At 32.5% G+C, this 13898-nt stretch overlaps 1 protein-coding gene across 1 annotated transcript in view; it reads right to left on the minus strand.

The window, feature by feature from the left end:
• Window positions 1–4978, minus strand: part of LOC147079960 (band 7 protein AGAP004871) — a 28141-nt gene extending 23163 nt beyond the window's left edge. Inside the window, exons 1-2 of the mRNA XM_085947349.1 lie at window positions 4883–4978; window positions 437–509 (exon numbers count right to left, since the gene is read on the minus strand). Of these exons, the coding sequence (XP_085803475.1) occupies window positions 437–509; window positions 4883–4978 (169 nt within the window). The remainder of the gene's footprint in view (window positions 1–436; window positions 510–4882) is intronic.
• Between the last annotated feature and the right edge of the window lie 8920 nt (window positions 4979–13898).

Genomic DNA, 13898 nt, shown 5'->3' on the forward strand with positions numbered 1-13898 from the left:
AACCGATAACCAAAAATTAACTCAGTTTGAAAAACATTTCGTAATTAGATAGGACACCCAAATTTAATTGGTTACGCACCTTGACTAGAAACATACAGGTTCAAGTCCCGTTGGGTGTAGTAATTTTTCAAAAAAGTTTATTTCTAAAAGGATATGAGGTGTTTTCAATGTATGTAAGTATGTACCTACAATATAATATGTTACATTCTCAAATCTTGTGAATTATTCGTTGAATAAAAGAAATAGTTTATTTCAATATATATTCTACTATTAGGTACACGCATAGTATATAACAGAGTCCATGGTAAAATTGTTTCGTCTTTTTATTTTCATAGCTAACAGTATTGACGTTAAACAATTATATCAATACAAATTGGTTAGCGATTGATGTCAGAAATAAATTAAAATGTATAGTTAACATAAATGAGAGTACAACCTGGTCCTTTCGCACCCCCCGATAGAAGCCTTCCAAGTCTGAAGATCACTGCTCTCTCGTACTCTTGAACTACCTAATAAACAAATCACGTTTTCATAAATACATCCTAGATACACGCTTAAGCGCGAATCAAATTGAGGTGCATGTCGCCTACTGTCACGCTGTCGCGACGACAAAGTTAGTCTATGGTTTCGTAATTTTGTAGAATATTTTGAACCATCACCATCTCTGTAGATTCATTTAAGAATGACACTGATGAAGAGTGTATACTATAATGTATTAGTAATTTGAATTAGTATTAATTATTCATGTTAATTTCAATTAATTTTAACAGTTTCTATGTGTGCGCACGTTAAAATACTTGCGGCATGACATCCATAGATAATATTTTGAACAGAATTCAACCTGCAGACCATAGATAATAGACAACATTCTTATCGAAAATACATAGTGCCAACCGCTAAAAACAAAAAAAACGTGATTTTGACATGACATTCGAAAAGTGTAGGCATGTGGAATATGATAAAAACGTTCATTGAGTCATGCAGGTGTCGATGCAGTGCAGTTCAACGTGAGGTGACCTCATTGTTGTTTTAGTGATTTCGGCAGATTTTGCCAACTGACAATGTTCGTTTAAAGGGTCAAAATGTGCTACGGGATAGGAGCATCAGTCTGATAACATTTTAAACACCAAGAACAACGACATTACACATTTTTTCCCCGTAGCGGCAGCTTATTGTGACGTCACGTGATAGTCCGCCACATGCACCTCAATTTGGTTCGCGCTTTACTTTCATTGTCCAAGTACTTCTAATTAATATCTTGTAATATAATAAGATTAATAAGTCTGTGATATATTTATGACGCTGATGACAAGTATGCGGAGGATCTCTGGTAGAATCCATGCCACACTAATCAGGAGACATCGAAAATTATATAATGCTTACCAACAAAACTCATCTCATGCAACACAGGGTCTAAATCTGATAAATCCCAAGTCACAAAAAGTGATGTGACATAATTATTATCTGTACCTAGTTGTAAAGGTCTTAGACTTAACGGATTTATAGTCGAAACGATGAAACGGAATCCAGATTTATATCATTATGCATTTAAATACACTAGACTCACGACTTAGAGCCTCGAGTTGCGTCGCTAAAAAATTTTAACTCGAGTGGCGTCATTTTTCGACGTACCTACCTAACTAAAAAAATGGTTTATTTTAAATTTTACGGGGATGTCCCTCGATAGGGGATTTCATTCCTAATGTTCTCTAATGAAAAGTTTTTGTTTTTTAAGAAGAATGAATTACATATTTAAGTTGTTATTTCTTTGTTTACTTAATAAACAATATTTTCTAATTCCTAATCAGTAGGCTTAGGATTTTAGGTGCTAAAAAATGAATAACAGGTACCTAAAATATGTAGATACCTATAGGTAATTGGAAAATATGTTATTAAAATTTCATAAATATGTGCTAAAAAAACAAAAAAAGGTGCCAAAAATTTACAATAAATCATATATATTTCAACAGTTTAATTTATTATTTATTCACAAACAGAAAACACTGTATTGACTTTATTACAATAAATAATAAAATAATGCTTCAAATTTTCGAAAGTGAATCTTTGACGGTTTGATCTTAGCAATTTTTTATACACGGAAAAACTTCTTTCCACTTCTACAGATGTTATTATTGCGTATGTAAATGAAACTTATTTCTGAAGTAGAAAAATTTAAACATCTGAGGAATCTGATGGATTTTCCAAAACAGCTTTAATATTTTGCAGTGGTTGAAGTCCAGTATTTTTAATTAAAACGCTATTTAATTGGTCCAGGAACATTGACATTTTTTGTTTATGTGAAAATATGTGCTTAAACCTAGAATATGTAAAAATATTTACCTAATTATCGAAAAATATTTAAAAATAGGTGCTAACAATAGGGCTTAAATGTTTCAAAATTGTCTGAAACAGATAGATATTTTTGATATTTGGTTGTGGGGCCGCTCAAAAAAAATATTTAAATACCTAAGAATCCTAAGCCTACTAATCAGTAATCAGTAAAGAACTTATTTTACATTCTTACCTATTTCAATGTACATATTCAAAATTCAATTTCGAGTGAGTCGTTTCTAAATTCGTCGCCTTCCCGTGGAACGCATTAAAAAAAGATATATTATATAGGTACCTACCTACTTACCATAAAATACTGAAAGTTATGGTTGTTTTTGTGAGTTGACATGTCCTCATTTCTACTAGAGAAGTAATTACTATAGAAATTCAAATAAAACTCATAATTTTTAAATATGTGTCCGTGAACGTTCTATATGTCTATCATATTATTAATTATGACGTTCTTTAAAAGGTCATTGATTTCAAACTGTCTTTTTGAACATGTACAATAATTATTCATGTTCAACCTAAGATCAGCGCAATTTATTTCAGAAAACATAACAAAAATCCGATTGGCTTGTGATTTGTTATGCAGTCGATTTTTTATTTTGGCGAAGACACATACATTATCGAATTATTGCATTCGGTTGTTGATTTTTTTTCAGTAAGACTAAAAAAGAGCTGTCACTGGATTTAGAAGAAATTTTGTCTATAAAAAACCTCGGCACGACACCCATTGTTGCAAATATTTTTTCCCACTTAACCATAAAAAGATTCCTGTAATAAGTACATCATGGCCCCCAAAATGGGGGGGGGGGCTGACAGCGCTCTAGCCTAGGAGCCTGGCGTGACGGGTCGATCAGATATGTGAGATAAAACACCTATCACCGCCATAAATAGTGCACACTAAGCTTTGTCAGTCATACGTAGGATTTGTTTTCATTTATATAAGACTGCAATTTAGAGATGGTGTTAGTTAGTTTTTTTAATTCAATTAAACCCTGCAAAAACCAAGCCATAATAGATAATAGTCAAAAAATACTCGTCTATCTATAAAATATCTAAAATTATGCAATTATGCTTCGGATATTTTATGGATAGAATAATATATTTTTATTATACTTAGTTTGTTTTAGACAGGGCTAATGAATTTAAAAAAATGAATCAACAATATGTGTAAGTACCTAATAATGTATTCTTAATCCAACGAAAACAAATAAGTAGATTATGAATGAAAAAGTGTGCACAATTTTGTCGTATTGTACAAAATATACCAAAACTATTATGGTTTAGTGCTTTTGATGATTTGATGAATGATTTTTAAAAACTTACAACACCAGTAAATAATTGTAGCTTAGTTCACTAAAAACAAATATGTATGACTACAAAGTTTAATGTGCAATCCACGCTTCGCTACTGCTAGGCCCGCTTTAGGATGTCGTTAAAAAATACACTGACCGCTGAGTCGATTTTAAAATTAGGAGCAGTTTTTATGTTAGGTGACACTTAATATAATATTCTTGATTGAATATACCTACAATGATTTTTTTTTATTTCAAACATATTGCTGTCATAATAATCCTGTGCGAATGTATTCCAATAAATACACTAAATTTATCACCTATTGTTTATACATAAGCGAGTCGCGGCGTCCGCAGCGATGATGCCATAGGTAGCAACAGTACCCTACCAACCAATTGGACAACCCACTCAATACAGTAGCTAGCAAGTAAATTTGTGCATAGCAACATTCGCATAATATGTATAGGTAGACGTCACGCAATTTCCATTATGCGATATCCCGCATCGGGAATTTATAGCAATATGACCTTTATTGTAATGGCGTTAGAACAGTGTTTCTAGTGTCAATGTTCATTTGAGCGAACCCGTTCGAACCGAACCATTCGGCAGACTCGTCAAAAAGCATCGGGAATTTATAGCAATATCACCTTTATTGTAATGGCGTTAGAACAGATTATGCCATTCGGCAGACCCGACAAAAAATTGAGTGTCATTTTTTTCCCAGATGCTTCGTCCATATTAATGTCATTGCTACCAACTAGCTAGCGAACTCGCTAAATATCAAATTATTGGACAAATGAGGACAAAGAGACCTCATACTCGTAGCATGCGTTCGAAGTTCTAAGTATTTTGTAACAAGTATATTGGGAGTCCAGTGTTGCCATCTTTTTCTATGCTGATTATAGTACAAATACGTAAAAATTATAGTATTTCTGAAAAATATATAGTACAGGAACATTTTTCGTCTTGAATCGTTTAAAATTATAGTATTTTGGTTTATTTGGCGTAAAATTATAGTATTTTACATTTTTCGCGGAATTAAAATTATAGTATTGTACTATAATATTATAGTACGGTTGGCATCACTGATTGGGACACACGTACTGAGTATGGGTAGCACATGCCGAGACTTGAGTACGCAAACTGGCGATACTAATTCTAACTCACCTCTAGTACGTACAATCAAAAGCATAGGAAATACAATCGAAAGCTTAAGACATAAAATCTAAAAATTATGAGATATTATCACCTTGAAGCAAATGAAGAGCGAGAAGGGCATCGTCAACACTACAATGACAATCGACAGCACCGTGAGGATCTTTCCACATGTTTTTGAATCATCCATCGCCGAGTCTACTAATTTCTTCGTGCTTTGGTATTTAATGATGGTGCTTGCACTCTAGAACAATCCAAAACGAAAATATCCCTATTCAACACGATTCACCAACATCGATAAAAGAAAATATATAACTACACGTTGCAAAAAAATAATATTCACAATCATTATTATCATCATCAGCCTGAATCTATCCACTGCTGTATGAAGGCTTCTCCAAGCTGATTCCACTTCTCTCAGTTCTGTACGTTACATTGCCACTTACTTCTGCAGAACTGAACCATTTCATCCATCTAGCTTTTGCAGACGTTTTGTACCTCTTGGGTACTACTAGATGATTAGGTTTTCTCTCTCTAGGACTCTATTATATCGCAGACCCTTGTCTGTTTACTTATCCACTCATTTCACTTTTTGTTCTTTCGAGTTATGCCCAGCATGCACTTCTCTATAATCACTATAATTCAGTGAAATATTTTTAGGGTTTTCGGCTTTCAACGTTTCGGCCTTCGGAATTTCGGCTTCGGGTTTCATCCGGCACCCTATTGAAAACACGACGGGATAGTGATATTGCTAGTAGGTACATATTTATCTATTGTATCCTATAAAATCTCATTATCGAAAATGCTAAACTAGGCCGTTAACGACAATTTGTAAGTTTACAGTATAGTAATATTGATTTCATTCATGACACCCTCGATATAATAACAAATGAAAATCAAATTATTTGTATGTTTAACGCTATTGTTGTGGTTTCTACCCAACCCAAGATTTTGTTAATTATTGTACAATTTTCTAGATATTAACAACTGTTTCGTTGGTATAATAAGTGTTTTAACGCTTAGAGGTAAGAATAAAACTTTTCCTTTGGGCTGCCATTTAATTATCAATCAGCGTAAGTCTCTTCTCACTTTTCATGTTTGTATGTAAATTAGTGATTATAACATTTTTTTTAATATTACATTTTTTAAGTGGTTTATTAATCATATCGAAACAAAGTTTGTGTAATTCTATAATATTGTTACATATACCTACATTGACAGCTGTTTTTGGCTGTGATCCCATAAATCAGTGTTCTTCAACCGGTGGTCCGCGAACCGGCGCCAGTCCGCAAGAATTTATTACCGGTCCGCGAAAGTTTTCACCATGCTATCAACCGACTATATTGCTATACGATTCGGGGAGTTTGCACTAGATGAAAAGCTGGAAGAATTTTTGAATTCTGCTGATATCAACCAGGAAGTCATATTCAACATCATATAGGTAAGTCAACATTTAAAAGCTTTAGCTGAAAACTTTAATAAATATTTCTATAATTAAGATCTACGTAAAGGCGGACCTCTACCCTCTAGATTTATAATCCCTTTTTTTAAGATATTAAATCATGCGCGTTTGATCCTCGTGAGAAAAAAAACTAATCCAGCTATCTTCTGATGTCACTCTAGTGTCCAGACATAAAGTGCAATCACTGTCTCAATTATTGATATCCTTTGATAAAAAATATCCACCTCTGAATTAAGATCAGATTACTGGTATTTTTTTCAAATTCCTATTTATGTGAAAAGACTTTTTTATTTATGTCAGTAATAAAAACCAAACAGAGAAATCGAATGGATATTAATGCAGCGCTTTGTCTCTCAGAAACAATGCTGGAAACACGTATATCAAATTTGCTTACAAAAAAGCAGCAGCAGATGTGGCACTAACCAAAAGTTGTAATTTTAAAACATAAGATTTAATAAATAAAATTCTATCTATAATGGTTATTATTTCTGGCTAATACCGGTCCGCAAAATATTTCTCCTATGTTCACTGGGCCGTGGGTGTTAAAAGGTTGAAGAACACTGCCATAGATAAGATAGAAAACATAATTGTATGATTTTAACTCAAACGGTATATGCGTAAAATTTTGGTCTTTGCTAAAATATTATTTGGTAAATTATTATCAATACAGACAGCCTAATGAAGGCCACCACTAGTTCATTTTATCCCTCCCAGTCCAAAATTATTAACTATTTCGTATTTTCGTGGGTCAGCCTAATGATCCAGTAAGTTTAATAACTTAAAAGACCATAAAATAAAATAAACCAATGAACTAAAAATCACACAATTTCGCGTTATAATAAATGTCATCAAACCATATTTGTCTGATCGTATTTTTATATTATAATATCCCATACACAAAGTAAAAATGACCTATTTGTACCAGAATTGTATAGTACCTACCTAGTTAGCAACCGGTTAGAAATCACGACCCGCGATATGACACATATGTTACATAGGTACATTGAATTCGTGTTAAATTTGAGTGACAAGTCAATCTTTATTGATTCCGATTAAATCACAGATAATCTGTGGCTCTATGAACCTTTTTTGCTTGATAATTTTATGATCATTCTAGATTACTCTATATTATATTTTTATATTAATCTATAAAAACACGTATATATCAATACGTGCGAGTAATACATATTATTACATATCTAACTAAAATATAAACTATAAATATAAGTATATTTGGTACTGTTCGGTTAAAGCGGATAAGCGGAAAACGCATTTTGAAAATAGCCGATAAACTGGATTATTTGTTAGTTTAACCTAACCAAACCTAACCTAACCTAACCTAACCCAACCTAACCTAACCTAAACTAACCCAAACTAACAAATAATCCAGTTTATCGGCTATTTTCAAAATGCGTTTTCCGCTGTATCCGCTTTAACCGAACAGTACCGTATATTTTTATGTAAAATCCGAACAGTTCAACATACTTTTATTAAACATCCGTCAAGTAGGTATTCAATTTTACTTACCTTTAAGTTTGTAGGTATGCCTACTACCTATCTAAAACTATTTTTTAATAAATATAATTTAAACTGTATTAATTGAAATAGAATAAACTTGAAAGAATTATATTTAGGATAACAACATATTATTATTATTATTATACTGTTTAAAAATAAACTTTAGACAGCATCAAATTATTAACTTATTAAACCGAATTTAGAGTTGATGTGGTAACATACTAAAATTAAAATAATATGATACAAAACCTTTACAATGAAGGCTTTCAGTGTGTTTCAATATTTATATTATTCATAGTATGCCATAATGAAATGTATTAATTAATTAAAATATGACAAATGATATGTAGTACGATACAATTATTGAAGACTATTAATTTGTATTACCATTGCAACGTATTGGTTAATTGAATTTCAACATAATTAAGGATTGCAATACCGGTATTTCAAAACCGGTATTCCAGTATTTATCAATACCAAAATACCAGTATTAAAAATCCAAAATACCGTAATTTTCGGTATTTAGAAAGCACACTCGTTTACGTTTTTGAAAATGAATTATAAGTTATGTGCTGCTAAAATGCAAATATATTGAGTGAATCTACAAGAGGTCGGGATGAATTATCATAATATTATTTAGAAATAGAAAACATCCGTGACAAAAATGTTCAATTATTATTGATGACGACTGTACAAGCGTTGAATTTAAGAAGGTTTTTCTGCAACCGGAACTTATTTGCACTTGATGAACTTTTGACGGCTTTAGAGTTAAAATTATCAATATATTCGAATTATTTGTAAAAAAATCACTAGTTCTACAATAATTATAATCAATACATATTTTTAAATATCAACGTAATAAATGTATGTATGTAGGTTTTTGCTATAAAATAATATTTAAAAAAGATTTTAATAGCTATATTTATTGATAAGCACCTACTTCTATTTATTAATGTTTAATAAAAACCGGCATTATTACCAGTATTCAATAAGAAATACTGAAAAACCGGTATTGACATTTCCATTCTGTATTGCAATACCTAAACATAATAATACATTTAATTATTAGGTATGTACCTAATACTAATTCTTTACAGCTCTAAGTACGTCGAAACTACAATAATTATTATTTTCATGTTTCCTAAAAAAATTAGGTAAGTAAATTTAATTATAAAATGTCTTATATTTCAACAAAAAAGTTCATGAAATATTATTATTTATCTGCAATTAATAACTACGTACTTATTTAAATTTGTTCATGCTATATAAATCTGTATTTTGTATCAGTTGAAAATCTTCTATTGGACGAAACCGGTCCTGATCATTATTAAAATATATGAAATAAATACTTACTACATATTATAATTTATTTTAATTAATACAATGTCTTTCCACCGAGAATTGACAGTTAAGACTTAAGACCATTAAAATGTTTTGAGTATTAATTATTTGATAGTAAATTATTATTTAATTAGGATTGGCTTGGAGATGCTTATATTCATCAGTGGATAGATGCGGGCTCAGATGAACTATAATCACCCAAGGTTAATACGAAACATAATTTTTAATAACAGAAGTAACACTTTCGCATTAACAATGTTAGGAACAGTGCAATAAAAATGTAACATTGTGAAAAACCTCGTCATCCAGTGTATGGCGCTGGCCTTTTATTAGAGGGCTACGGATTCGATCCCGATGAGTTCACAATATATTTATGTGATTTACTCAAGACCTGAGTGTTTGTGACTGTTTCACTACACTACTATCATTGGGCCGCATGGCCTGTTGTAGTGATACAAATAATATATATTATATTATGTATATCGTCACTTCAATATTTTTGAGATAGCTATTGGATATGATTCTACATTAAATTTCCTTCTCTACAAAATGATAAAACCAGGTAAGTCAGAAGTTAGTAGGAACTGTATTAATTTTGTGTTTGAAAATATTAGATAATTTTACAACTATAAATGCATTAAATAAATAAAATATTATATTTACAATATTTTTTCATACAATTGAACATTATTTAATCGTTTCCAATTTGACAAGCACAATTTTCCATTTTTATTGTAAATAATAATTAAAGCCTAGATATATGTTGATCAAGTAAATTTTAAATTTCATTTTCCCAATATATAATAATAAGCATACGCATTTATAATTCTATTAATCTATATACCAACTGTAATCAGTCGATTGGCCAGTGAAATATATGATAGAAGTTCTTCACATATTTATTGAAATTAACTTTATATTACTCACGCCGAATTGGGGTAATGACCACTATTGCAACTTTCAATATGTGGAATAAATGGAATTTATTTTATACATACAGTCGAACTTGGTTATTACGATCACGGAAATAGCGAGATCTCGGATGTAATGAGGAAACATTCGTTGACATTAAATTTTAGTTTATGATTTTCTCCATACATTTATTCACATTTATAACCAGCTACTTCTCGGGTATACAGAGCAAAACTATTAATGTGTTGATCGTTTAAAAACAACATTTTCGACCCTAAGCAATAAAGTCCGACCGGGCAGTTAACTAGACCGATGCCGCCGGGATCGGATTACGTTTATGACACTAGTTAAGTGTCTAAGGTACCTAATTGGTGATTTCGCCGACAACATTGAAAAAGCATCCACGCATATGGCTGAAATTGCATGAAGTTTTGTCAAGTCAGCAGGTACCCACCAGCACCGGCGGTTCAGCACTTCATTACAATAAACAACTTATTTTGTAGTTTATGAATGCCATGCTTGTTTCGGGGATTTTAGGATGGTTTTCAGATTTTTTATGTTCTATTGCTTAAATAGAATGTGACGCAAAAAATGTTATATAACGATATAACAAGTAATGCTTATAACGAGCAAATTCAGTCGGTCCCATCCTCCTCGTAATAACCAAGTAAGACTCATTTTTTGACATTTAAAGTGATAATAAATTATTTTACTTAGAAAATATATTTAGATAAACAAAAATATATTTTTTTTTTTTTAAAAGATGTTCAAAACAATCTATCCCTTATTTACATTGTAAAAATTACGATAATTTAATTCGAATGTAATTGAGGGTATTAAAGAAATATGTACTTATATTATATATCACGAAATAGTATGTTTGTATGAGACGGATAAAGCGACTTGCGACCCGGGTGAAAACTGGAAACTGACCTCATCATACAAATACATGGCGCTGAGGTGTGGCGGAAAACGTAACACAATTACCCTCCGTTTACCATAGCCGCGCCGCACCCGTGGTCTGCGCATACGCCCCCGGCCTCAGCCACGGACAACCCGGACGACACCAAGCCCAAAAAAAAAACTCTGGCGTTCCGATTAAACAAACTCTAAATTTCACCACCTAGAATTACAGTCGAACTTGGTTATTACGATTAAGATGGCACCGACTGAATTTGCTCGTTGGAAGCATTACTCGTCATATCGTTATATAACAATTTTCGCGCCACGTTCTATTTATGCATAGAACATAAAAAATCTGAAAACCATCCTAAAATCCCCGAAACAAGCATGGCATTCACAAACTATAAAAGAAGTTGTTTATTGTAATGAAGTGCTGAGCCGCCGGTATTGGTAGGTAGGTACCTACTGACTTCACAAAGCTTGGATTTTTTATATGCAATTTCAACCATATGCGTGGATACTTTTTCAATGTTGTCGGCGAAAACACAAATTAAGTACCTACTTAGACACTTAACTAGTGTCATAAACGTAATCCGATCCCGGCGGCATCGGTCTAGTTAACTGCCCGGTCGGACTTTATTGCTTAGGGTCGAAAATGTTGTTTTTAAACGATCGACACATCAATAGTTTTGCTCGGTATACCCGAGAAGTAGCTGGTTATAAAAGTGAATAAATGTATGGAGAAAATAATAAACTAAAATTTAATGTCAACGAATATTTCCTCATTACATCCGAGATATCGCTATTTCCGTGATCGTGATAACCAAGTTTATCTGTAGTTTCATCAGCACCTAGCTCTTTCGAAATCCAACTAGGGTCTGCAATTCAGGAATACCGTACAATTTCTTGATTCCATGATTACTTGTATAATACCTATGTAGAGATATAGAATTACAAATTAAATATTTATTTGCCGTAGTATGAAATTATAGCAAACCGGTAAGGAGCTGACCTCAATTATAAATTCGGCATAATCCGATTTTCACTTAGTCAATTTTATCCATTGACTCGATTATTTCAATAAAAACAATATTATTTTGATTGTATAAATTGCGAATAATAATTAATCGGAAATGTCACTCGAATCTAAGTTCCCGGGCTGTTAGAATCTCACTCCCTATATCGCTACCGGAACATTTTCATAAGTATTGTAACATACGTACTGACTGTTTACCCCGCAAATAAAACTCGCTCCTGCATCCATCTTCGACTTCTTCATCATCATCCTCAACACCATGACCTACGACAATATATTGACGACTCCCACAGTCGTAACTACCAAATCGAGCCCCACACCTATTATAATGTTTGACAAAAAAAAAACAAAAATCAACTTAAGCATTGTTTTTAGCGCTTGAAATGGAAAATCTTACACAAAAAAATGACATATTTATCTAATTTTAGGCATATTATTTTATAGTGTGTCAAAATCAGATAAATTTAATTGAACCAGATGGAACTTAAACCCACACCCGTGAAGCCGAATGAGAGTTTGATTGAATGAGATAATGCCATCACCAGTGACATAAAACTGCGGTATTCCACGATGACGTTACAATTATGTTTGATGGTTTAGTCAGTTTAGTGGGTTAGTCGGTTTAAAATAACAGCTGATGGAAAGTGTCCATGCGACGACGGAAGCGACCAGGACGTGCTATATTTACTCATAGATTGTCAAATCTTTAGCAAGGAGCGGCACAACCTAAACTTTTTATTACAGATGGCAGATGCGGACATTCGAGACCTTCCGGGGACCATGGCAAACGAGGCCGGAAGAGATACACTTTTTAATTTCTGTATCGATGTAATAAAAAGAATCAAAATAATAAATGGTGACACATAATGATGATTCATACCTTTCAGATCCAGTGACTGCAGTCATATAAGATAGGATAATGACATGACCCGGCTCACGGCTAGCTCAATAATGCTACCGGGCCGTCACTGAGGAGACTAGTGATGAACTAGGAGAGGTGGATCTCCTTTGTAGTATCACAACTTTTGAATTCCCGAATAAAACTCTCAGCTGGTGTGGTGCCGAATTTATTCAGGTACTAGAGTTCACGGTCACACAATAAGGTTAACTGTCATTGTTCCCGTAATTAAATCTCATTAAAGTATCAGCAAACTATTTATTAGTTCACTATAGGATCTCTGTGAAATCTTTCACAAGTTCCCAAAAAGTCACACCTAATTCAGAGAATGTATACGCCGATATTCTTTGGATATTTTTAATTCATGAAATATTTTCCCATAAGAAAGAAAATATAAATTATTCTTTGGTCACACAGTATTAGGTTTATAAAAGAATATAATTATTTTATTGTTGTTTATAAAGTTTATTTATGTTCACAGTGTATTTACAAATATTTATTTGTGTTTACAGACTTGTTTACAAAAGGTTTGCTTAATGTTTACAAATTTATTTACTAAAATTTGTTTTTATGTTTATGAATTTGTTTACTAAAATTTATTTTATGATTATGTTTACTTAATAAAGTTTCAAAAATTTATTTTAAAATCCCGAAAAGATTTGTAAAATTTATTATTACAGACTGAGTTTATTAATTTGTTTTTATAAAACAAATCCGATCGCGTAATTTATCCCGATTACGTCACCTCGTAGGATGAGTAATGAAAAATAAAATTACTCCGCGTGTACGTCACTACCGGCAGATACGTGCTATTCGCGCTGCGTTTTAGCGGCCGACGTCACTACCGACAGATACGTGTTATTCGCGTTACGTTTTGCCCGCCGAAGGGGGACTTACTGGTACGTAGGAATCGCGAATGTACTGAGAACCATGTCTCACAACTTTGCAGTGAGGACTGCTGCTTGCTGAAGATCGCTGGTGAAGAGTGTAGAAACTAATGATTTTACGGGAAAAAGTGGTCGCCTTTTATACCCTTCGGA

Source organism: Rhyacophila brunnea, unplaced genomic scaffold, assembly GCF_057557595.1.
Source record: "Rhyacophila brunnea isolate RB1 unplaced genomic scaffold, BYU_Rbru_1.0 scaffold_1, whole genome shotgun sequence".
In the NCBI taxonomy this organism is placed as follows: Eukaryota; Metazoa; Arthropoda; class Insecta; order Trichoptera; family Rhyacophilidae; genus Rhyacophila; species Rhyacophila brunnea.